Genomic DNA, 22,862 nt, shown 5'->3' on the forward strand with positions numbered 1-22,862 from the left:
TACCACTATGAATTTTCGCGCGCCCCTATAACGCCTGTCTGGCGGCGGCAACGATATTCCAGGCTCGAAAACGAGCCAGCCGCGGATTCCATCGCGTGGACCAGCTTCGAGTTGGAGAAATGCAGCTGCGCGGTTGTAAATCTTCTCTTCCGGTGTTTATCGAATTTCTAAACGAGAAGCAACTACTTCATTGATTGTATATATACATATATACATATATTTGTTGTCGATGAATCGAACAGGGAAGACAGGTGGTTTATGGTAATGCAGTGGATCTGTTTGATTGTTACAGGCAGTGCGGTGGCTGCAGCCGACACCATTTCCGCGCCGTGGACTCCAGCGAGTTCCGGGCCGCCGCCCGACGCGAACGGCTCCGGCTCGGATACCAAGAACCTCGACGTTGGCGAAATTAGCGATGTAAGTTTTTGTTTAATTAACAATTCAATACCTACCGGATGAGCGGACTTACTCGTTTCTTTATCAAGTAGAAGCTGTTGATGTTGCATCCTTCTGCAATTCTGTAGTTTTCTCAGAAAATTTCAAACAACATTCTTGCTTTATTATTAGAACAGCGATTAATGGATTCTTGGGTAATTACTAATGATTACCAGTGGTAATGATTGGTGATTAATGATAGTTGATACATGTTGAATACATGTGAAAAACTTTGCTGATTAATTTATTAATAAAATGCAACAGAGTTAATAAACTTGGTAAGAAGAATTTTGATTCCACCATAAGAGTTTGAAAGATCTTGCTAGATGTCTTGATATTTTACAGGACGAAAAAGACTTATCGGCAGCAGACGCGGAGGGTGTATGGTCACCGGATATCGAACAGAGCTTCCAGGAAGCTCTCACTATATACCCACCATGTGGTCGACGCAAAATCATCCTGTCCGACGAAGGGAAGATGTACGGTAAGTCGAACAATTACCTAGCAAATCTCCTTTCCATATTTTTATGGGGAAATTGAAATCATTCGAAAAGAGATATATCACCCTGTTTCAACAGAAAATATCAAATCACTTCCTTATTTGATTTATTATTTATTTGAATTAAAATGCCTGTTTTATACAGTGAAGTTGTTTAAATTTTAATTAATTTTCAAGAAAAAGTCATTCTAAAGGGTAGAGTAACATTTGAAAAGGAGCTTTGCTTCTTATTCAGATAGTGTAACGGTGGAAAAGTGGTTTGTGTTCTCTTTAAAAGAGTCCTCTACATAGTTCTCAAATAATATCCTCGCGAAGGGAAAAGGATCGTTGCACGAAGGATCCTGCTGAGGTCCTTGTGCTTCGCGTACCCCGATGGTAGAAATGTCCGGACGGTCGTCGTTATTGCTCGATGCTGAGGTCAGTCTACGTGACCGAGCAGATATTGCCTGCTACGACCACCGCTACCACCGTAGTCACCACCATTAACCACCATGAGTTCTCTGCTCAGGCAATAATGCCACGCCTCGAAAGATACCCCCTTTAACCGGTATCTTTTTACCAATATACTTTCCTTCCTCTTTAACATTTTTTTCTATCTATTTTCTTAACTCATTAACCTTTTGCCTGATGCATGTGGAGGAGTTGAATCATTTAGTTCAAAATTTTCATCGAAATATTAAAAAAGATTCATCTTATTAGAAGAACTATTTATCTAACCCTTTGCACAGCTCAAATTTAATTATTCCTTCAATAGTTTCTATTTATTTCGTTTGAAAAGAACAATTAAACAATTCCAAGTCTTGGTGATTCTTGGATACCCCAGGTTTTTCAGTTGGTCGCAGGTTTGAATCCTATTCGTTAGGTCACAATGTCGCTTAATTTTCGAAAGCACACGGCCAAAGCTGTCCCTGCCTGGGTGGCAATTCAATCTTGACCCATGAAAACGAAGCTTAATTCGAGTCAGCTTCGCTCTCGACGAGCTTGCGTACGAAAACAAGAAGAACGACAATCGACAAAGCCTGTGTCATCGTTTCACGAATACTTTTCAATTTCATCAACATCCAAAATTGTTTCTATTTTGTTCTGAAAATTATGTGTTTAAGTTGAATTGCAAAGTGGAAGTCGTGAAATTTCAAGATCGATTCGACAGTGTCTACGGGAACGAGGAAACGTCGACGTCCGTTCAACGGATGGAAACAAAGGATAACGAGGCGCGAAAATCGCTTAACGCGATTGGCCATCGATCCTATGGGAAACTTATCTTTCCCGTTGTTCACTCGCCGAGCCAATAAAGGATCCCTCGGCTTTTCCACGGGATTAAATATCTCGGGGCAATTTACCTCCTTCGACCTGCTCTTCCCTGTGAGGCTTTCTCGCCCTCTCCTCCTTGTTCTTCTTTTTCCATCAAGATCGACGACTCCCACACTGAGATTTCTCCACAAAAGAGCAATCGTTTCTCTGACGGCAGAGAAACATTCTGAGAAAAGAATGCTCTTGCTTCTCTTTTTCTTTTTCACCCCCTTTTCTTTCATTTGCGAATCGATCGATTTGTTCTTCAAACTTGCACATTTCTCTTCGATTTTCCCCTTTAGTTTCAGAGTCAAAGTTAACCCTTTATGCACTTATGTATATTTTTCTCGTGAATTCAAAATTTTCCTCAAAAAATTAGTTGGTTTTTTCTTAGATGTATAAATAGTAATCACTAGAGGAAATACCTTCGAGGAAAGCATTCATTTGCATAAACATTCGCGGCGTAGATTTACCAGCACGACACTGGATCCTTTTTCGTTCAAGCTTTTTCGAGGTCTTTCGACAAAGCGAAAAGAAACGGTTCTTCTTCGTCGTAGGGTTGAGCATCCAATAAACTGGTAAAAATAAAAGGATGTACGTCCTCTGGAGCATGGCAGAACGTTTACTAGAAGAGAAAAAGTCTGTAGCTGCGGTCTAAGAACGTTTCCAAGCTTCTGCACCGACGTGTAACTTCTTTCACCTGGGTCAATGTTCTGCAACGAACCTTGTAACTAACATTTCTTGCAAATTTTTCTTCTCTCCAATCTTGCATTCGCTTCTTTTCACTTGACGTGATCTCAACTTTGCCAAATAATAATCAACCGTAAAGTATGTCGATGCAATGATAAAAAGAAAGTTGGGAAACTTGTGTTTGAAAATTAGATAAAGGTGTGAGAAGTATAAAAATTGGAGAATTATCACCTACGAGAAAATTACAAACAATTATTTATTTGAATGAATTATGAACTGAGATTATCGTGCAACGTACCTTTAAGTTCATGTGTCGACTCATAGCGTTCAAAGTAGAGGCAGGAAATGATTTCACGGCAACTTTATTTGAAACTTTCACGCGCAGGCGAGAGGAAGTGAGCGAACGGCAAAGATCAGGTAGCTAACCGCCTCGAGACCTATATAAACATATAAATCGTGAACTCACCTGATCTTTCCCGTAGGCTGTCAGTACCTCTTATACAGTGTGTTCAATTCGCACCGAAATTAATGAGAATAGATTGAAATTGTATTAAATTAAGTTTTCATAATCAAACTTTGATAATTTCTTGTACCACTTTGTCTTACCAAAATTATAATGAATTTTAAAATTTATAAATTTCAATTTCAAAATTAATTTGATAATATTAGCAAAAATCATTACAGTTTCTAATAAAATATTACTGATCATCAGTTGTAACAAATAGTGAATCAAAGTGAACTGATAATTCCAGTATTTCTCTATTGTTTCATTTATTTTCTAATTAGCTGAAATTCAATCATTTTCCTTTGAGAGGATCCAGTGAATCCATGTTCAAAGACACGCTAGAATGGTGTTTATCTGATCGCCGATAACACGCAGAGACATCTGTTACGAGCGTCCTCTGAAATCTGATGTATCCTGGTTTATGGGTCATCGAGTTGATCCACTCGACGAAATCGTAACACAGTGGATGCTGTGAATCGGTTCGTCTGTATTCCGATTCGCAGGGATCATTTCTGAATGACGATCACCGATCCTTTGTCACAAGATAGCCTTGTAACGGAATATTTGGAAATGATAAAACACCGAAATCCGTCAACAATAATCGAAAATAATGACAATTTTCCATAGATAGTACTTTTTCAATACATGGAAGTTGCTAATTTTTAGCTCTGGGTTAAGATTGATCCAGCATCCATCTTTCAATTATTTATTCATCCCTGATTTCTTAGAACACAAAATTTTTTCTTGTTCTTTGTAAAATAGAAATTGCATTTTTAAAAATTCTGCTTCATAACTCGTATGATTCTCTGTAAAATGTAAAGTCTTCTTCGGAGACAAAATCCTATTCCATTTCCGTTTCCGTTGAAGGCAGAGGAGACAAGCAGACAATGAGAAAGAGGAAGAGGGGGAATAAGGGAGCACGAATGTGGTATGGAACAAGGTTGTGTCGAGGGTGGAAGAGGCAGTGTCCAGTTATTGACCGGCGGAAGGAGAGTGTCTCAGCCGTCTCCAACGCTTTCCCTTGCAATTCTCAAACCATCCGCTAGACAAGCGATATTTTCATGGCCATTATTTAAACAAACAAAAATGGGGAACCAATAGTCAAAGAAATGAGTTGGGTTAATTAAATACTGACCGCTGAGGAAGTATCTTCGACTATCTTCCTTTTTTAAGACAGTAAAAATGGCATATGGTAATTATGATAGGAAAAAATGTTGGTATTGTTCAACGATAATTCGTTGGTTAGATAGAAAAAAAATGAGAAGAATTTCGTAGGATAAAATGATTCGAAAGCGTTTCGTTGGCAATTTCGATCGGTCTTTCATCTTTCTGAGATGCGATGCCACCCTCGGATCCCTAAGGGTTTTCGTCCAGTCGTAAGGACGTCCACTCTACTCTTTTTCGGTGCAGGACAACGATCGACGAGACTCTTCCTTCCTCGATATCCGATCCAATAATCCGATGCCGAGACGTCGTTGAAGCGTGAAATTATGGCCATTGACACGGTACCATGGATTCTTCTCTTGGGAGATCGGCATTCAGGTTGAAAAGACGCGAAACAAGTCGCAAAAAAAGATAAAACTGTCTTCTCGAATCGGTCATAACTAACGATACAATCGACACGAGTATCTACATATTTTTATATTATCAAATTCACGATATTAACTTTTAATTATTATACAGTTTTGTATTGAGATTCGAAGAACGTGTCTTTGAAAATTATTTTTCAAAAATCCTATGAATTTTTTCTAATAAATTTTTGATAATTTTCTTGTGCAAAAATAATGAAAAATATGGACCCTCGGTGTCCATTAGAAGAGATTTCGAATAAAATTTTCTATCGTCCTCTTATCAGTAAATTGTATAACAAAGAAGTGGAGAGAAAATTGCGTGGGAGGAGGAAGAAATACAGAGAAAAAGGGCACATAGAGAGGCACATACGCAGAGGCAGAAGGATAAGAGGACGAGGGATGTAATAATCTGCGTCCGCATTGTCCGTCTTGCCAGCATGGCCGAGTCCTTTGACATCTCGTGGAGTTTAATTAAACTTGAGCGTATAATAGCTCCCCGTCGAGAAGGCGAGTCGAGGTCCAACGTTGTCGTTGTCCGACGCCTGCTACCGAAGCGTCGCGTCTAACATTTCGACGCCAGCCACCGCTACCATCCTCGTCGTCTTCCTCTTCCTCCTCCACCTCCACCTTGTCGTTTTGTCCCTTGCCAAACACGTGACATCCGTCCTATGCGAAAACCACTTTGACGCTGTTATTGTATCATCCTCCAGACTGCATGTTCAACCTTTGAACCTTAGGTTACGAGTTTGACGTAACGCCACTGGATAATTTCCTCCTCAAATATTTCTGATAAACGTTTATACCTAGCTTCTGCTTTACAACACGGAATTTACTCGTCTCCCAATGTGGGTCATAAAAGATCCTTGAAAATGGCGAGGATTCACTCGGTGTTCTAAATGAGCAGTTTACCCCCGGACGGCGGACCATGGAGAGAGCCAGAATTTTAATTTGATTTCATTGAAAAATGTCTCGTTTCAAATTCAAAGGGATTATTAGCCCATCGTTATACATACGTAAAGAGAAAGTAGAGCAATCTTTGAAAGTAGCTGAAATCTTCAGTAACCCGGTAGAAACGTTTCATCCAAGAATTTTTCCTCAACCGGACATCAGAAATGAAAGAGAAAAGTAAGGTCTCGTTCAGCCAAGAAAGCAGCCAAGTATTTTAATTAGCGCAACTACGTCGTTTCATATTTGTACAAGCACTGAAGCAGCCGCTTTACCATTCCGGGAAGTAATGAATATTAATTCGTAGCAGTTACACCCAGTAGTTACACAGCGGATGAGTTGGCTTGTATCTCCTTTCGAAAGGAAACTGAGCTTTTCTTTGACCTTTCTTCCTTTCCCCAAGCGTATTCTAATTTCACTCGCCATTTTACACTGGCAATCTTTCCCTGTATCCGGTTTCCTCGTTAGAGACGTATGAAAGATCTACTTGAATTTTCTTCTTCTATGCTGCTTCTCTTAACACGTTTGTTGCAGGGCCTTAGAAGAGTGAAATTAGAAATGTGCCAAAATTTTCAGAAAATCCATTTCAATTTCCACATTTCTTCCAACTCATATTTCAACAAGAAATTTCATTTCCTTTTACGTAGCTTAAAAGTTTTCAAATTACTAACAATTCCAAGAAAAGCATCCCCACTGTATTTTTATCCTTCATCCAGTCTGCTGGTATTTTGAAATAAATGCAAAACGAAATAGCAGATAATCAAGCACGCGAACGTCGGGTCTTGAAAAGAAAATTGATGAAAGAAATCAGATGTTGAGGGTGAAAAGCAAAGTGAAAGAAGAAAAAAATGACGTTCGAGAGAAACGTTTGAAAGGGAATCAAAGGCGATAGAAGGTGGAGGGAACATAGCAGTCTTGTGCAAACTATGCGCTTACTCGAAAGATCGTTTCAAGGTTTACGGAAGGTGTATAATTCCGTTTATCGTCCTCGTAAATCCGTGGATATACACTGGTTGGTTTTCGCCCTTCCTTTACCTTTGCTTCACCCGGCTACGCTGCCTTTAATCCCTTTTCATTTTACGACCACCTTTTACGAGCCGTCTTACTCAAATCTCTTGCATCATTCTGCAGATTTTGGAAGGAGGAAACTCGAGGAAAAAACACACACGAGAAGGTAACGCGAAACATTCAATAGTATCTCTTGCAAATTTTCCAGCAATTCAATTACTTAATTCATTCGATGCACTTGGAAACCTTACAGTGGTCGATGTACAGGGTATTAACTTTGAAATTCAATATTTCATTATTTCTTAATATAACATTCTGTTTAAAAGTTGAAGGTAATATTGGTTGAAGGGTGGTTCTACTTGCAAAAGTACCCTGTGCTACCTTGTATATTTTTCTTAGTGTCCTTCTGCTTTTCTCTCAACCCTTGCTAATACTCCTCCTACCCTTCCTTCTCTGCTACTCTCGTTCGAACAACCCCCATACTTTTACACCGCTAACTCAGTGAGTTCACGTTTCCTGGAAATCACGAGTGTCCTCCTGAGTCTCTGTACATTCGTATCGTCGTTTATGTCCACGGGAGAAAAGACAGAGGTGAAAATGTAATGGAAAGAGAATAAATGAATATTCCGGAGCGACTGGAAAAAAAAGAAGCGTTTATCTCTACCAAATTTTTGTATGAAATTTTGGAGAATTGCGTGCAGATTTGATGTGAAGAAAACGTGTCTACCCTCGCGTGAGCAAGCTTTACCGATAGAAAATTTATTTTCCGGTTACAGCCACAACTTATCCGGCCCGCCTTCACCTTTTCACCACCCTCCATTCAATTTCTGATCACCGACTCGGAACCTTCGCTGTTTTCCTGGATTAAACTGACAATGTTCCTTGATAAACGGTGGCTACTTGATGAAATTTTCACCACTTTCTTCTTTCGGATCTCAAACCGAATTTACCCTTTCAAATTTTCAACGAAAATGGAACGAACTATTTGAGAAAAGATTATTAAAACAAAGTCAGGTAATTCGGTGACAATTCGAAAGTAAAATTCGTTTTTCGTAGGAATGGAATTATATCGTTTGCAGCGTGATAAATTGATTTCTCTACTGTTTTCCAGCTTTTTCACGGCACACTCTCTCCGGGTTTTAATAGAAATTCTATACTTTTTTTACTCGTTGATAACAAAAGAATTTATTTAAATAACTTCAATATCTACCCTTTTTCACTTTTATAATTTTCTTCTTCTTTCTTTTTTTACGTTTACTTATTTTATTTCACAATTTCGATTTTCCACTTTCTAACGAGGAATCAGCCTAACGTGGCATGTTTTTCGCCGCACCCAGCAGCGGATAGTATGAACATACGAGGGTAGCAAAGCAAGAAGGAAAGCGTGAGAAAGATAGAGACAGGGTACCGAGGGCAAAGGGTGCGGAGGAGAAGGGTGGTCGTGTGTCGAGGGCTCACGATACCCCTTCCGTCGTTCGTCCTTCCCGTGGATAGGGGTTGCCACGGGCGGAGGGTGGCGAAACTATGCGAAGAATGTGCAATTAGTGAACAGAGAGCACGGAGGGTGGAGGCACGGGTTTCGAAGGATAGGGAGGGTGAACGGGTCCCGGGAAGGGAGCCGGAGCCAGCCTCTGGTATGGTGTACCATGACGCTGAATCGTATCTGTGTTGGTGATGATGTCGCTGGTGGTGGTACCGTAGCAGTGAAGAAAATGGAAAGAAAGGAAGATGGATGGAATGGCGGCCAGGGATGATAAGAAGAAGAGAGGAGTCGCTGGCAGGGGGGAGGGTTTGTGCCAGGGATACAAGGGTGGGGGTCACCGTGTCAAGACGCGAGAGGATCCTCCTCCTAGCGCAAGGACACTTATCGACTTCTATCTACTCTCTCCTCGTCTTTTCTTCCACCATACATCAGAGCGAGAGAGAAAATAGAAGGGAGAACTTTTGGTGTATCAAAGCTTTGAAAAGCTCTGTGTTAGTCGCACCGGGATTTCTTGCTGAATGGTTTTACCGGATCAGCTGCTCTGACGACTCACTCCATTGCACTAACGCATTCAAATTCGTCATGTAAACGCAGTAATCCCGACAATTTCAGGGGAGTTTTCATTAGCTCTCTGTATTGGGTGCTGATTGAAATTCAACTCTGAAAATATTGATTCAGCACCTCGACATTATATCTCAGGGTTTGCTATATATTTTAGAAATAGATTTTTATACGTGGCTGTTCTTTAAAATATTCTTACGTTAAATAAACTTTTCTTAGAGAAGAGAAAATTGAATGGCTTGTAGGAACTCTGTTAGCAAACATGTTTCCATGGTAAGGAGAACAAGATGGAGGTAGTAAGGTAGGTGGAGTGCAAGCAGTGTGAAAGGAGCTCTAATCCCCAGTTTTCGAGTATCCCTTGACTCGATCGGATTGCTCGACGATTACTAATTGACTAAACGAGCTTAAACGCACTTCGCCACTTGGAGGGCTCCGACCATAGGGCACTGTTTGCGAAGCATCGATTAATGACGCCACTTGGCGGTAAAGTCCAGAATACCCCGAGGACCACTGTTACGTTGAATCCTCGACATGTCAAAAGCAATCCCTTCCGTCAACGTTCGCCAAGTACCAAGATCCTTCATCCCTTTACCTTTACCAACCTCTACGTCATCTCTATACATTCCACTTCTCTATAAAATACTATCTAATTACACACGAATTATGTAACACATCATTTGGGTACTCTGTTTGATAATTAATTTATCGTTGATTAGTTTCTTTCAATTAATAAGATTTGAGGTTGAACAATTTTTATTATATTTCTACGACGACTATACCAATTTCTTAAATGCTATTTCTTTCTTTTAGAACAAGAAAAATTTGTTTTATTTATTCTAAAAGCTTTTAAACTGTCTTGTATTCACAATGCTTGATTCGTTCTACTGAATTATCTTGAAACAAGGATCTCCTCTACAAACTATACATGTTGCTACAATAAACTATCCTTTTTTTAATACTCCTAGTGAATGTCTGCTGGTAAGCAGTTGGAAATAGAGAGGGATAGCTTTGTTCGTGCTTGTTACTTGGAGAATCGGAATTATAATGACCCTTGTTGTTAAATTGAGCATCAGTCAAGTGATTTACGTTGATTGCTTGTCACGTCGTGCGTTCTATTCTCTCTCTTTCTCTTCGTATACACCTTAACTATAATTTTCCTTGCTGAAACTATAGAGTGGAGCAGCATTGTCCATCTAAATTGAACAAAATTGCTGTTTTTATTATTTGTAATAATCTAAATAACAAGTTACATGACAAATTAGATGACTTGGTATAGTCGTCGCAAAAATATAGTATTGTCATCCAGTAGAGTGACAATCTAATAAATTCATTTAGCATCTTCGTTGAAATTAATTAAAGAAACATATTTCTACCTTGTCAGTGTTCAATATACGAACATTCTGAGGTATTCATTCTTTTTTCATAATTTCGGTCGTTCGGTGACCAGTGAAGAAATAAATGAACCGTAAAGTGGATCTTGGCAGCAATCTTTTCCTGCGAGGAGGAAGTCGAGCAACCCCCAGTTGCAACCCCCCGGCCCGGTTCGAAGAATGTTCGACCTTCAAAAACAGAGAAGGAACGCAAGCAGTAGTGGCGCGTGGTTCATAGCGGGCCATTTAACGGTCTTTGCGAAATTGAGTCATCACGCGGTTCGCCTGGAATCTCGAATATTTTCCTCCCGATGCTTCAGAGTTCTCCGTGGCCCCTCCCTCCTGCATCCTCCCTAGTCACACCAGCCTCCTTTCCTTCTCTTTCCCTCCCTTGCCATTTACCCCTTGCTCTCACTCTAGCCTCGTCTCCTTTGCTACTTGTGCACCCTCGAGAGGTCTTGAGAAGCTGATCAAGGATGAAACCAAAGTGTCTTTGCCTTGTTTCCTCGATTTAAACAATGATATCAGACCTGCTTGCGAAAGGGTTAACGAGCAAAGTTATTTTACGATTGTTCACAGGGTAGGTAATTTAAATGATGACGAAAATAAAAAGGAAATTCACTCTGGAGGGGTGGAATTATTTAATCAGAGATTTACCTTGGAGGGTGCAACACCGATTCTTTCAACGCTTCACATGGTTCGATAAACCACAATAACAGGATTTATGTATGAATATTGAGAAATAGGGTGGCAAATGGCGCACGATTCAATCGATCGATTTTCGTGATGAAAAACAGCAGTGGAAAAAAAGAGATAGAGAAAACGATATTCGGTGGTGAAAATCTGTCGAGCATGCAAATGGAACATACTCATTGTCGACGAAAGACCCTCGCGGATTTTCATCGACCCTCGAAAACTGAATGCACTCGATTAATTCGAGTTCACGTTCGTTTCTCACCCTCCATTCTCGCTCTCGCTCTTTCTCTCCCTCTGCACCCTCTTTAAATTCAGATTGCTCGATGTCAGACCTGCGTGTAATCGTTGCTATATGATGTGTAATTATTAAATAACCACTCTTTTCAATCACGTGAGACTAATAACTTGTCGATTATTATATAAAAAAATTTCTGTTTATAAAAATTCAGGGCTGATATATCTCTGCGTGCAAAGATATATTGAAAATGATAAATAAAATTTGTCTTTTTATTTAATAATGACACTATGAATATGTTTTTTGTTACAGGACGTAACGAGCTGATCGCTCGTTATATCAAACTGAGAACGGGCAAAACGAGAACGCGAAAACAGGTCTCCTCACACATACAAGTTCTCGCCAGGCGAAAACTTCGCGAGATCCAAGCAAAACTCAAAGTGGTAAGTATCTATCTACCTCTTCTTTCCTTCGCTTATTTTAGTTTCATATTTTCTATTATTTTTTTTTTTTTTTTCTTTTCTTTTCGTCGTTCACCTTTTCATCTAGACATCTAAAAGACACATACAACAACCTATTCCTGACATTGTATAAACATTATACGGTAATACAAATGAATCCCCTGAATAAATAAATCCGTAGAATTTCGTTAATGACCTGATAAAGGAACCTTTAGCTGAATTCTGTTGTTTAATGAAAAAAGGATGTTCATAAAATTCATACATTTGATTTTTTTTTCTTGTTTAAAATTTATATTGTTCGATTCGAATCGCAGAGAAATTAATCGTCAGCAGAGAATTCGTTCGATCAAGAGCGATGCTGGGTGGTTTGTAGCCGAATAAATCACGCGTAAAAATGAACCCGGCCCGTTTAATCAACAGCTGAATTATTAAAGCGATTTGGGAACAATTGCATGCCTGTTAATAAATCACAGCACGCTGCATTCGCCGATGAGAGCCGATACACACAGAGAGAAAGAGACGAGAGTACAGTACCGGTGTGTTGTTTATACCGTGGCACGGTCAATAGTCCGGCAACGGAAATAAAAAGGGAACAAAACGAACGTGTAAATTAAGCAATCCGACCGTGTTTTTACGCAGTTAATCAATGTTTAACGCGTTCCATTGTGTTCTTCCAGTTTAGTTTTTCATTTGAACAATCAAATAAAAGCCACCGAATCTGGCGTACAAGAAATTAAACAACGTTCATTTTTCTTCATTGAATACTTATTTTTCATTAATTAGTATTGGAAATTAGGAATAAATTATTTGGAAATTAATGGACAGAGAAAAGAAAAATGAATTGTGAAATTGAGGAAAAAGATAAACTAACGTGATAAATGAATAATTAAGGAATTATCATGGACAAAGTATTATTTTTCAAAATTGCCTAATTAGGAATGTTGAAGGCTTTCAGCGCAGAAGCAAATATAATAATTAAATCAAAATCGAGGCTCTCTTCGTGGTTCGTCATCCAAGAGTTAACGAAGATTTCCCAACGAAAGAGCGTATATTCTCCACGCGAAAGTTCACTTCGATCAATTTATTCGCAAGATAAAACGCGTTTCGCGAAATCACGGTGACATCGCGGTTGCGTTTGTATATTTAATAGAGTCTCATAAATCCCGTATAAATACGGTGCACCCTAGCGTACGTTTGCATTCAACGATACGCGAAACAAAAAGTCCAGCTTGAAACGTGTTGTTCGCGCTCCTTTTATTTTTCACCCATCACGATTTATTAAAAGGACTGGCGAGTTTTCGAACTAAAAAAAAAAAAAACGATAGAGAGAGAGAGAGAGAAAAACGATTGTAAAATCGAGCGTGGACTGCACGCGAGAATCCATTTCATTCCGCGGGGCGATTGTGAATCTGCAGTGGAAAATCAATTCGGTTAATTGAGAGGGTGGCTACGCTCGTGCTATTTTTTTTTTCTATTTCTCTTCTCTCTCATTCATGTTTTTCTTTTTTCGTTTTCGTGTCTCTCTTTGTTTTTGTCGTTCAACGATATCACTGTCCCTATCTAAAGCAACCCCTCGTCGCGCGAATACACGCGAGGAATGTGCAGGATTGGCCGTGGTAACGGGCTGGACATGTTTATCGACATTCTGAAATGCCGCTTGACCGTTTTTCGGTATATCATCAGTTATCGGGCCAACGTTTTACACCGCAACAATCAATTACAGTGTAATGCTCGATGTAGGATTATTCCGGAAATAGATGGCGGGGTCTGGATCCCGGAAGAATGTGCTTTCCCGAAAAAATTGACGGATAAATCGCTCGTTGTACGGATTTGTTTGTACCTTTCAAATTGCTTTCATGGATTTGTTAAATAAACTGAAGAGCAATCACGGGAGGTGGATCTCGGTTGTTCAACTTCAATTTCAACCCTTTCAGTACTATTCTCGCAAATGTGTGCTGTTTTTTTAAACGATCGTCTCTTGCTCTATAATTTGGAAAATCCATTGGTAAACTGGGACAGTTATTTGACTGGTTAATCGGAAGTTGGACAATTAGGATCATCCCCTTGTTACTGATATCTAATAGGATAGAACTTGGATTATTCGAAGATCGGTTATTCGGTGAAATATTCTGAATGTACATCTGTCAGATACAAGCTAGAATATCATTAGCACATTCGATAATATAGATGACGAAGAGGACGATATATGTATCCCCGAATAACTTTGCCACGCATTCTGAATCGAATCGGGTGGTATGAAATATCATATCATGAAATTATTAGATTTTTGCATATTAAATATTAATTATAATTTATAGAAGTGATGCTGAAATAGGAATCAAATTCTTTGAATTCTCTTTGTTCTTTAAACGCTGGATGTTATTCCCTGAGAAATATGAATGTCGAAAGTTTAGGAGAGGCAAAAGGGGCACGAAATTCGAGAGAAAAAAAATACGGCCACGGGCACGGTTCGCCGCGAATGGTCTCTAATGGTCAGGCAACCGCGTAGAAATTAAATAAGGCGTGACCGCAGGAAACGTAAACAGCACGGGTAAAAAATTCTTTTCTCGCGGAATAAATCGCGAAGCTCCGACCCGTACGTTGGTTTAAGCACGACCGCCGGATACTGTCCACCCCATGTGAAGCGCAGAAACCAGAAAATTACGTCACATTCGAGTGTCCGTGCACCGGCTGCTTCTCTGAATAATGCACGCGGTATGCGGCCACTGCAGCACCAGATGCAGTCGCTGCAATTGCAGTCGGCGGCGCGGCGATGCCTAAAAGCATGGCTTTCGTGCGGCGAACAACTTCACGGATAAGTGGCGTTAACCCCCTTTCTTTTTTCTGGCTTCCGTTCCGCCACGGAAAATCGATCGGTAAACCAACTTGAGAAATTTATTTGATAGCATCTCGGATAAACCTTTGATAAATTTCTCCGGGTCATCGCTAACCCGTGCGACACGAAAGGTAAAATAATTTTTCGGTGAAAAAGAAGAGAAAGTTATGTGGAAGATCTGCGAATAACGGAAAGAGGAACGACAGAAGGGATGTGAAAAGTTCGCATTTTTTCGATCCAGAGAAAAACCCTTTTTATCGATTGTATTGTTTGCGCGTATTGGCACGCTTCATTCCAAACGGCAGAACTTGTAATGGCTATTCCATTAGGGATTTATGAACGAAATTGAAAAGCCTTGTAGTCAGGTGGAAAGGGGTAAGAGGAGGACATGCCAATTTTCCGGATATCATGGGAACAACGAAGCTTTCATTTGCTTCGTCAGCGATTTTTCAGTCGGGGCGAAGGGAGGCGCTGATTAAAACGACGGCTTTCCGATAAAAGCACAAAATTTCGACGAATTTCGTCGAAAACCAGTGCCTTGTTTCTGCAATCAACTGCATTGCCGTTTTATCGATAACGATCGATGACATCGACCAACCGGGGTCTAGGCTAAAACAACGACAGAGTAACGAGAGGGGAGAATTCAACGACGATAACAATATCATGCAAACAACCTGGAGAAATCTATTGATTTAATTATCTCTGCTCGATTTAATGCGATCTGCTCGTGAATCCATGTTTAGAAATGTTCATTTCACCTGATCTTTTGTTGTTTTTCTTCATCTATTGCTTTCTATTTTTTTTTCTTTTTTCTCAAAAATAATTGAATAGAAAATTAAATGTATAAGTCTGAAGACTAATTATGAACTCCTTGCCCATACCTTCATACTTCACAAAAACTAATCAATAATCATTAATGTAACTCCAACAAACCCTTGCAAATCGAATCAAATCATCTATCACCTTAATTCACAGAAATTCATCAGTAAATTATTGAAGGCAATCATAGGTTAAGATAAAAATGAAACAATTCTACTTGCGTTAGATTCCCTATGTCCCGACAATGAGTTGTAATCGGTTTGACGATTTATTAGGATCATGTCGCCAAGGAGAAGGCGCTCCAGACAATGTCGAGCATGTCGAGCGCCCAGATAGTATCAGCTGGGAGTGCGATACACAACAAGATGCCCCCCGCCCTCGTGGGGCCCCTTGCCCTACACGCTTCCACCCCTGTCTCCTATCCCGGAGCGGTAAGTCCCGATCACGAGGAACCCTTTTTGGAAACAACTTTTTGTTCTTTTTTTTTTTTTCTTTTTTTTATAGCGACCTATCATAATTTTCTCTATCTCGAAAGGAGCCACGAGCTTTTGGGCTGAGACGACGAGACACGCCACTCGACAACACACGTGTTAAGAGAGAAAGATCGATCTTGGATCCATTTATTTGTATTTCAATCAAAACCCCATGCATTCTTTTCTCTTCATCATCGATTCATCATCACGAGATTGTAGATTCAATGTTGCTTTGAATGTCTGTTGATGTCTCTGTCCCTGATATAATTATTAAACTGCGAGAATATGTAAAATAAAATGTAAGATTTATTAAATTTGCACAATAAAATAATACTGTTTAGCATTGTCATAGAAGAAAATATATTTGCATAAATATTCGCAGTTTGATGATTATGTTTCATATGGTTGAGGATCTTATCTATACTCTTCGACGATTTTAAGTTTTCAAATTTTACAACAAAGGAATAGATTGTTTCATCCAAAAATTCAGGCAGGTATCAAAAGATTGGACGAACCATCGGTGTCTCGTCGTCTTGAGGATGCGTACTATCGGTTTGCCTTCTTCTCTGACACTCGTATCTGTTTTATATTTTTTTTCTAACCGCTTCGCCCTTTGTAACCACGTTTTAATCCGCTTGCAAGAGCCAATCACAGTCGTGTGGTTTGTCAAAACTGAAATGATCAAAAGTCTATTGCTTTTACAAATTGAAATAGAGTTTCACGTTTGTCGACTAACGCGAGGAGAGCTTTTTTATGAAGCCGAAGAAGCGCTTTTGTATTTTAATAACATCAATTCTTTGCGTTGGAACCACATTTCTATTGGATTTCTCTCGAACACTTCTTAATTATAAATTATAAATCGTAATTTTGAAGAAACTTTTCTATTTAATTGAAGAGTTAAATAATTCTGTCCATCTTCTATTTTCCTTCACCCTTGCCTCGTTTGTATTTTCTCTCCTCAGTTATTATTTCTTTCTGTCGCCGAAGAGAAGCGTTTCTATGGCTTCGATTAGGGTCTTTATATGTTTTTCTTTTAGCCACGCGCGACGGAAAAAGCACTAACCATCCTGACAAAGATCAAATCCCCGTGCTCTCTGCTGCTACGCCCCTGGGGGCCCTTGTTGTGTATTGTTCGATTTGTTTGTCACTCTATCTTTTTTATATATGTATCACACACAAATACATATACACTTTTTTTTTTTGTATATCGTATATTTTTTTTACACAATTACACACGTCGTGAAGCGTCGTTGTGGCTTACCAAAACTGTCTTTCTCTCTTCACGTAATACAACCACTATTATTTTCCTTTTTTACGTGTTTTTCGTGTTATTTTTTTATTTTTTTTTTATTTGTTGGTTTTTAATTTTCTTTCGCTACGATCGTTCCTCGCCCGAGGGCTCGCTGGCTCACGGAGAAAAATGAGATCTCTTCCTGTTTAAAACGTTTTAATTGGTATTGTCAATATGAAAAATGAATCAACAGGAAGACAGCTCGTTTCTTCTTTGGGAAAACAATAACTAACACGTTTAGAAAATTTCAACTTGTTTTCACGAATCCGACAGTTCTCAGAGATATTGTATATTAGGTGTACGTGAAAGTGAAGGTAATTGTGTTTAATTTCATATGAATTAAAACGCTAATTATTAACCCTTCTGGATCAACACTTGAAATGTTATAATTACCTTGAAAAAGAATTTATAACGAAGCGAGTGAGTTAATAAATATTATGACAGATGGTAAATAAAGTATTTTATCAATTGTTTTAAACAAACCATAAAACCATTGTTTTTTCATACACCTAATATGTTGTTCCCAAAAGGTTTCTCATTAATATTCCATGGAATTATCGGATGTCTTGAAGAGTAATAGAAATGCTGATTAAAATAGCAAAAAGAAAACAGGTATCGACTTTTCAGCAATTCTGGCAGCCGGGTCTGCAACCAGGAACGTCCCAGGATGTCAAGCCTTTCTCCCAGCCGGCGTACACCGGAAAACCAGCGACGGCAGTGTCGAGCGGTGATATGGTTCAGGCTCAACCACCCCCACCTTGGGAAGGACGTGCCATCGCGACCCATAAACTCAGGCTTGTCGAGTTCTCGGCCTATATGGACCAACAAAGAGATCAGGATATTGTAAGTATTCCGATGAAAAGCAGAGCAACTACGTGTACAAAAATTTCCAGCCCCTCATAAATCTGTGGGTGTTATGTGAATAAAAATATTCTGAAATAATTGTGCGAATAATGAATCATCTTATTTCACTAGAAAATCACAACGATTCCGAGTCTTCCAGAAATTTGTACATATCAGGGTAAAGATGTATACCGTGAAAACTGAAAATTCTTCCTGGAAAAAACGGAATCGAAAAATCCTTTGTTTCTTTCAGTACCGACGCCATTATAAGACTTCAAACCGATCTACCGGTTGAAATCTTAAGACGGCAAGCTTGATAGGCAAAGTAAAAGAAATGAAATCATTTTGAAATCAAAGTCCGAAATTGTAAAATGAATGTTTCTCAGTTTCTTTCGACACGAAGAGATGCAGTTTTCACTGTGTACATCTTTCTTGAAACGCTCTATATTTTCAAAGTGATTACTAGGCCAGCACGGCGCTTCATAACATCGGCATTGATGACGAGTAGAAGATGTTTACGAAGACGTTTGCAAGAGCTCCTGACAGTGTATTCTTTTGCACTTATCTCATAACAAATGAGAAACTTATATCAAATAAAATTACAATTATCTATTTCACTCTAGAGAAAGAAACTAAGCGTAATTAATAAATATTCTCTTATACGAGATATAAAAATTAATTAAATTTATTCAGAATACACATAATAGAGAAAAACCTCCCTTAAGGAAAATGATATATTAAACTGTTTCTCCTGCTCTTAACGAATGTTGCAACTACAACGGTTGTAGCAATTTCAGCGAATGTACAAATTTCCCTTATTTCCAGTACCACAAACACTTGTTCGTCCACATAGGAGGATCCGCGACTTACGCGGATCCGTTGCTAGAGGCTGTCGATGTCAGGCAAATATATGATAAATTCCCGGAGAAAAAGGGCGGCCTGAAGGAACTTTACGACAAGGGACCACAGGCAGCCTTCTTCCTCGTTAAATTCTGGGCTGATCTCAATACGAACATCCAGGATGAAGCTAGAGCCTTCTATGGTGTAACAAGCCAGTAAGTAAGATATATCGCATTCAATTAAGATAAGCTGATCGATAAAATATTTTCTTTACTAATTAGAATAATTGTTTCAGGTACGAGAGCAATGAGAACATGACGATAACGTGTTCGACCAAAGTCTGTTCGTTCGGTAAACAGGTGGTAGAAAAAGTGGAGACAGAATACGCTAGGTTTGAAAATGGCAGGTTCGTCTATCGTATTAATCGTTCGCCTATGTGCGAGTACATGATCAATTTTATACATAAATTGAAGCACCTGCCAGAAAAGTACATGATGAACAGCGTTCTCGAGAATTTCACCATTCTCCAGGTAGGCAATCCTTTACTACGAAGCTCTACTTCGTCCAGCTGCTACACGATTTATTTTTCTCTAATTATTTTCTATATTTACAGGTTGTTACGAACAGGGATACGCAGGAAACGTTATTGTGCACAGCATACGTGTTCGAGGTATCGACGTCCGAGCACGGTGCACAACATCATATATACAGATTGATCAAGGATTAACCTGCTTGAACCTGCTCGCCATGCAGCCATCCACCCCCATCAGTGCCTACCATCACATAAAGAAATCATCCATTACGCGCACATACACAATTACACATAATGATATTAACCCTCTGAAGTGTCTCGTGGTTGTTTTTAAATTTTATCCTCGTTCACAACGATATAAGTATAATTACCAATTGATTGTAATAATTTTATAACTATAATATTAAAAAGCTTGGATTTTAATTAATTTGCATGTCACAGAGGAGATGTAGCTTTTATAATGTATGCTTTCAATTTTAACTAATTACGATCGTTCGATTAGCTTTGACGGATCTCTCTTAAATATACGTACTCTTCAAAGGGTTAAACGTGAATACATAATTGTAAACACGCGTTACACTTTACACTTTTCGCGTCTACATTTAATAGAGTTTCTGTTGAAAATGTTCTTACCACAAACCAAACGTCTTTATTGAAAGATCGTTTCAGACGTGAATTCGGATACATATATATATATATAATATATATTTGACAATCATTGTATAAACTAGATATGCGTTTAATTATATCGTACGTTTATTTCGATTAATCAAATTACATATTTCATTCAGTATTTACGAACATTTTCCATGAAACTCCTTAAAGAGAACTTAAGATTTACACGTGAACGCGCGCGCGCACATCCACACAACACACATACCACATACACACTCGCGTTTACAGATTAGAAGTACTGGCCAGCCTGAGCTTGAGTTTGATTCATTTGAAATGAAAAAAAAAAAATAATAAGATTGTAGTAAAAATAATTGGTATGCGCGCTTTGACGTACCATGGAAAAAAAAAGATTTCCTCCGTGAAACACGGCAGGAACTGCGTTCCAGATATGACGGAATTGTAAATTTTATATCGAAACAAATGTAATCGTATATATATTTTATGAATATTCCGTCATTCACATACAAATGTTTCTAATTCGTCGAAGTTTTATTAAAGAGATATAATAAAAGTTAAGTTAAAATTGACGACAATAAATTTGGTATGAAACATTGTAAGTTGAGGATAATGTGTGTACCAAAATAGAGAAAACAAAAAAAATGGCAAAAAAGAAGGTATATATAAAAAAAGAAAAGAAAAGAAAAAGAAACAGACTCTGATCTCGGCAAGGCGTGGTACCAACATAATTTAGTATTATAGTTTTATTATTAAACTAGGAAATAGATCAGACAGGACATCCACACACAGATATACATATATTACATATAAGAATATATATGTTAAATATTAATGCAATGATTACGATTTACATTGTTATAAATGATCGTGTATAAAGTTATCTAAGTGATTTCTAAGTTTTAAACGAAATGGAAGTTGAATAGAGAGGTATGCCATTATGATTTCTTAAGTCTCCTTGGTTACACTATTACAGTTTCGTTTCTTCTTCTTCTTCTTTTTTTAATTATCCAAATCGTGCAAGGTCAAGATCAACATTAAAGACCTTTCCTTAAGCTTTTTTGTTGTAGAACTGTTTTCTTCTTTTTAGCTGTATTACAACTAACGATAAGAATTTCTCGCTGCAGAGCTTTTTATTAATTCTCAATGATCAGATAAAAGAAAAGCTAACGAAATCGTTGACCATTTTTACGTATTTTTAAAAGGTGATCTTTGAACGCACTTACAATTGTGCAAACCCACCCGTTGTTAGGCAGCGACACTTAGATTAAAGGGATGTGTTTGTATTTCTTGTAATCACTTTATTTCTTACTCTAAGATCTTTTTTTTTTTTCTATAGTTCTTACACGAATGACTTTCTTACTTAGCGTACTTCGTTTGTTTTTATCTTTCTACTATATTTACAACAAGTACATCAGAATTGCATCCATTATACACGCTAGACATAAATAGTGTCCATCAAAAAAGTCGAAATAAGCGAAAGAGATTTTTTTTTTCTCTCTCTCTAACTTGATAACATGACCTTATTAATTTTCGACTGAATGGTTCAAGAATGCAAATTACATTCGATTTTAATGAAAAATTAGAAAACGGTAATAGCGTGATTTTGGATCTGAGCTCTCTAAATTTGAGCATTCTTTCATAATGTTTATAGAAAATCTTATTTGACAACATATTTCGTACTTAATATCATTTTTGATGCTTCAATGTATATGGACCAAAAAACGTCTTACGCCGATTTTGTTTTACCATTGCAACGACGATTGTTTCAGAGAGTAGAGGACCATTAAATTCTGCGATTAATTTTATTTAGTCACATCTCTCACAGAGACTATACATATATATACGTGCAGCTATGCACAGAAAATTTTTTACATATTCTTTAATCTGATCGATTGCGTGTTCTGAAACAGGACTTGCCTACAGAACAGTGAATACTAAGATATTTCAGAAAAGAATCATGTATACTTTAAGAAAATAATATTTACTGTATTCTTTACTTTAATTAACTTTTATGCAACAAGTGGCAATGTATTTTGATCTCTCTTTTTAGTCAGAAATATGTCGCTTTTTATTTGGGGTGAGAATTGAATTCGCTAGGTGATTGACTGAATAATGAAGAAACTTGTGTATTTAAATGATAATGTACATGGCTTTCATTCAACAACTGGCAGCTGTCACGATTTTTACTTATTGTTACCTTTCTTTTTGTAATAATTGATCATAAGTCTTGTTTTTACATATAATATATATATATATATATTATACATATTGTAACTTTGCTAAATTGTGTACATGTTAAGGTTGAATTGGAACCATCCAAATGTAATATTGTTTTCACATCCTGTTATTTTAATTAATAATACTTAATTATTAAGTATTTAAGAAAAGCGTCGTTAAGAAAAAAGGAAAAAATATTTTTCTGTAATTCGAAATAAATCTTTATGAAGAGAATATGCGAAATAACAAAAGTTGTTTTAATTTAATTTAATTTAATTGAAAACACGCGTGATGGTTCCAAATCGACCTGGATTAAAGCGTTATTTTTTGAGAAAGAAAAAAAAGAACAAAAAATTATGCAATATACAATTATATGAATTTTTATTTCAACGAAAAATTGCGAGGAAAAATAGGAGGAGTATGAAATCGAAAGAAAAGAACATCGTCACTAATATTATTAACATTAACAAATAATGATTTTAAAGTAAGCGAATTACATTTATAAGGAAAGATTATGAAAATATATATTTATCTATGTCTTCTGTGAAGATAGAAAATAGCACTCTCTCACTCTATATTGATGATATCAGAAAAAATAAATAAATTGAAATCCAATAAAGATGCAAGCG

The 22,862-nt window shown here is 37.8% G+C and overlaps 1 protein-coding gene across 7 annotated transcripts in view; it reads left to right on the forward strand.

Moving 5' to 3' along the window:
- Positions 1–22,659, forward strand: part of LOC114877955 (transcriptional enhancer factor TEF-1) — an 88,399-nt gene extending 65,740 nt beyond the window's left edge. For 6 of the 7 annotated variants that reach the window (XM_029191171.2, XM_029191172.2, XM_029191170.2 and 3 more), the window contains 8 exons: positions 293–417; positions 781–919; positions 11,601–11,731; positions 15,680–15,835; positions 17,796–18,011; positions 18,837–19,066; positions 19,147–19,381; positions 19,465–22,659. In XM_029191171.2, coding sequence (XP_029047004.1) covers positions 293–417; positions 781–919; positions 11,601–11,731; positions 15,680–15,835; positions 17,796–18,011; positions 18,837–19,066; positions 19,147–19,381; positions 19,465–19,578 — 1,346 coding nt within the window. In that variant the 3' untranslated portion in view covers positions 19,579–22,659. The remainder of the gene's footprint in view (positions 1–292; positions 418–780; positions 920–11,600; positions 11,732–15,679; positions 15,836–17,795; positions 18,012–18,836; positions 19,067–19,146; positions 19,382–19,464) is intronic. The other variant, XM_029191168.2, reaches the window with a different exon arrangement.
- The last annotated feature ends 203 nt before the right edge of the window (positions 22,660–22,862 follow it).

This window comes from Osmia bicornis, chromosome 8, assembly GCF_907164935.1.
Source record: "Osmia bicornis bicornis chromosome 8, iOsmBic2.1, whole genome shotgun sequence".
Classification (NCBI taxonomy): Eukaryota; Metazoa; Arthropoda; class Insecta; order Hymenoptera; family Megachilidae; genus Osmia; species Osmia bicornis.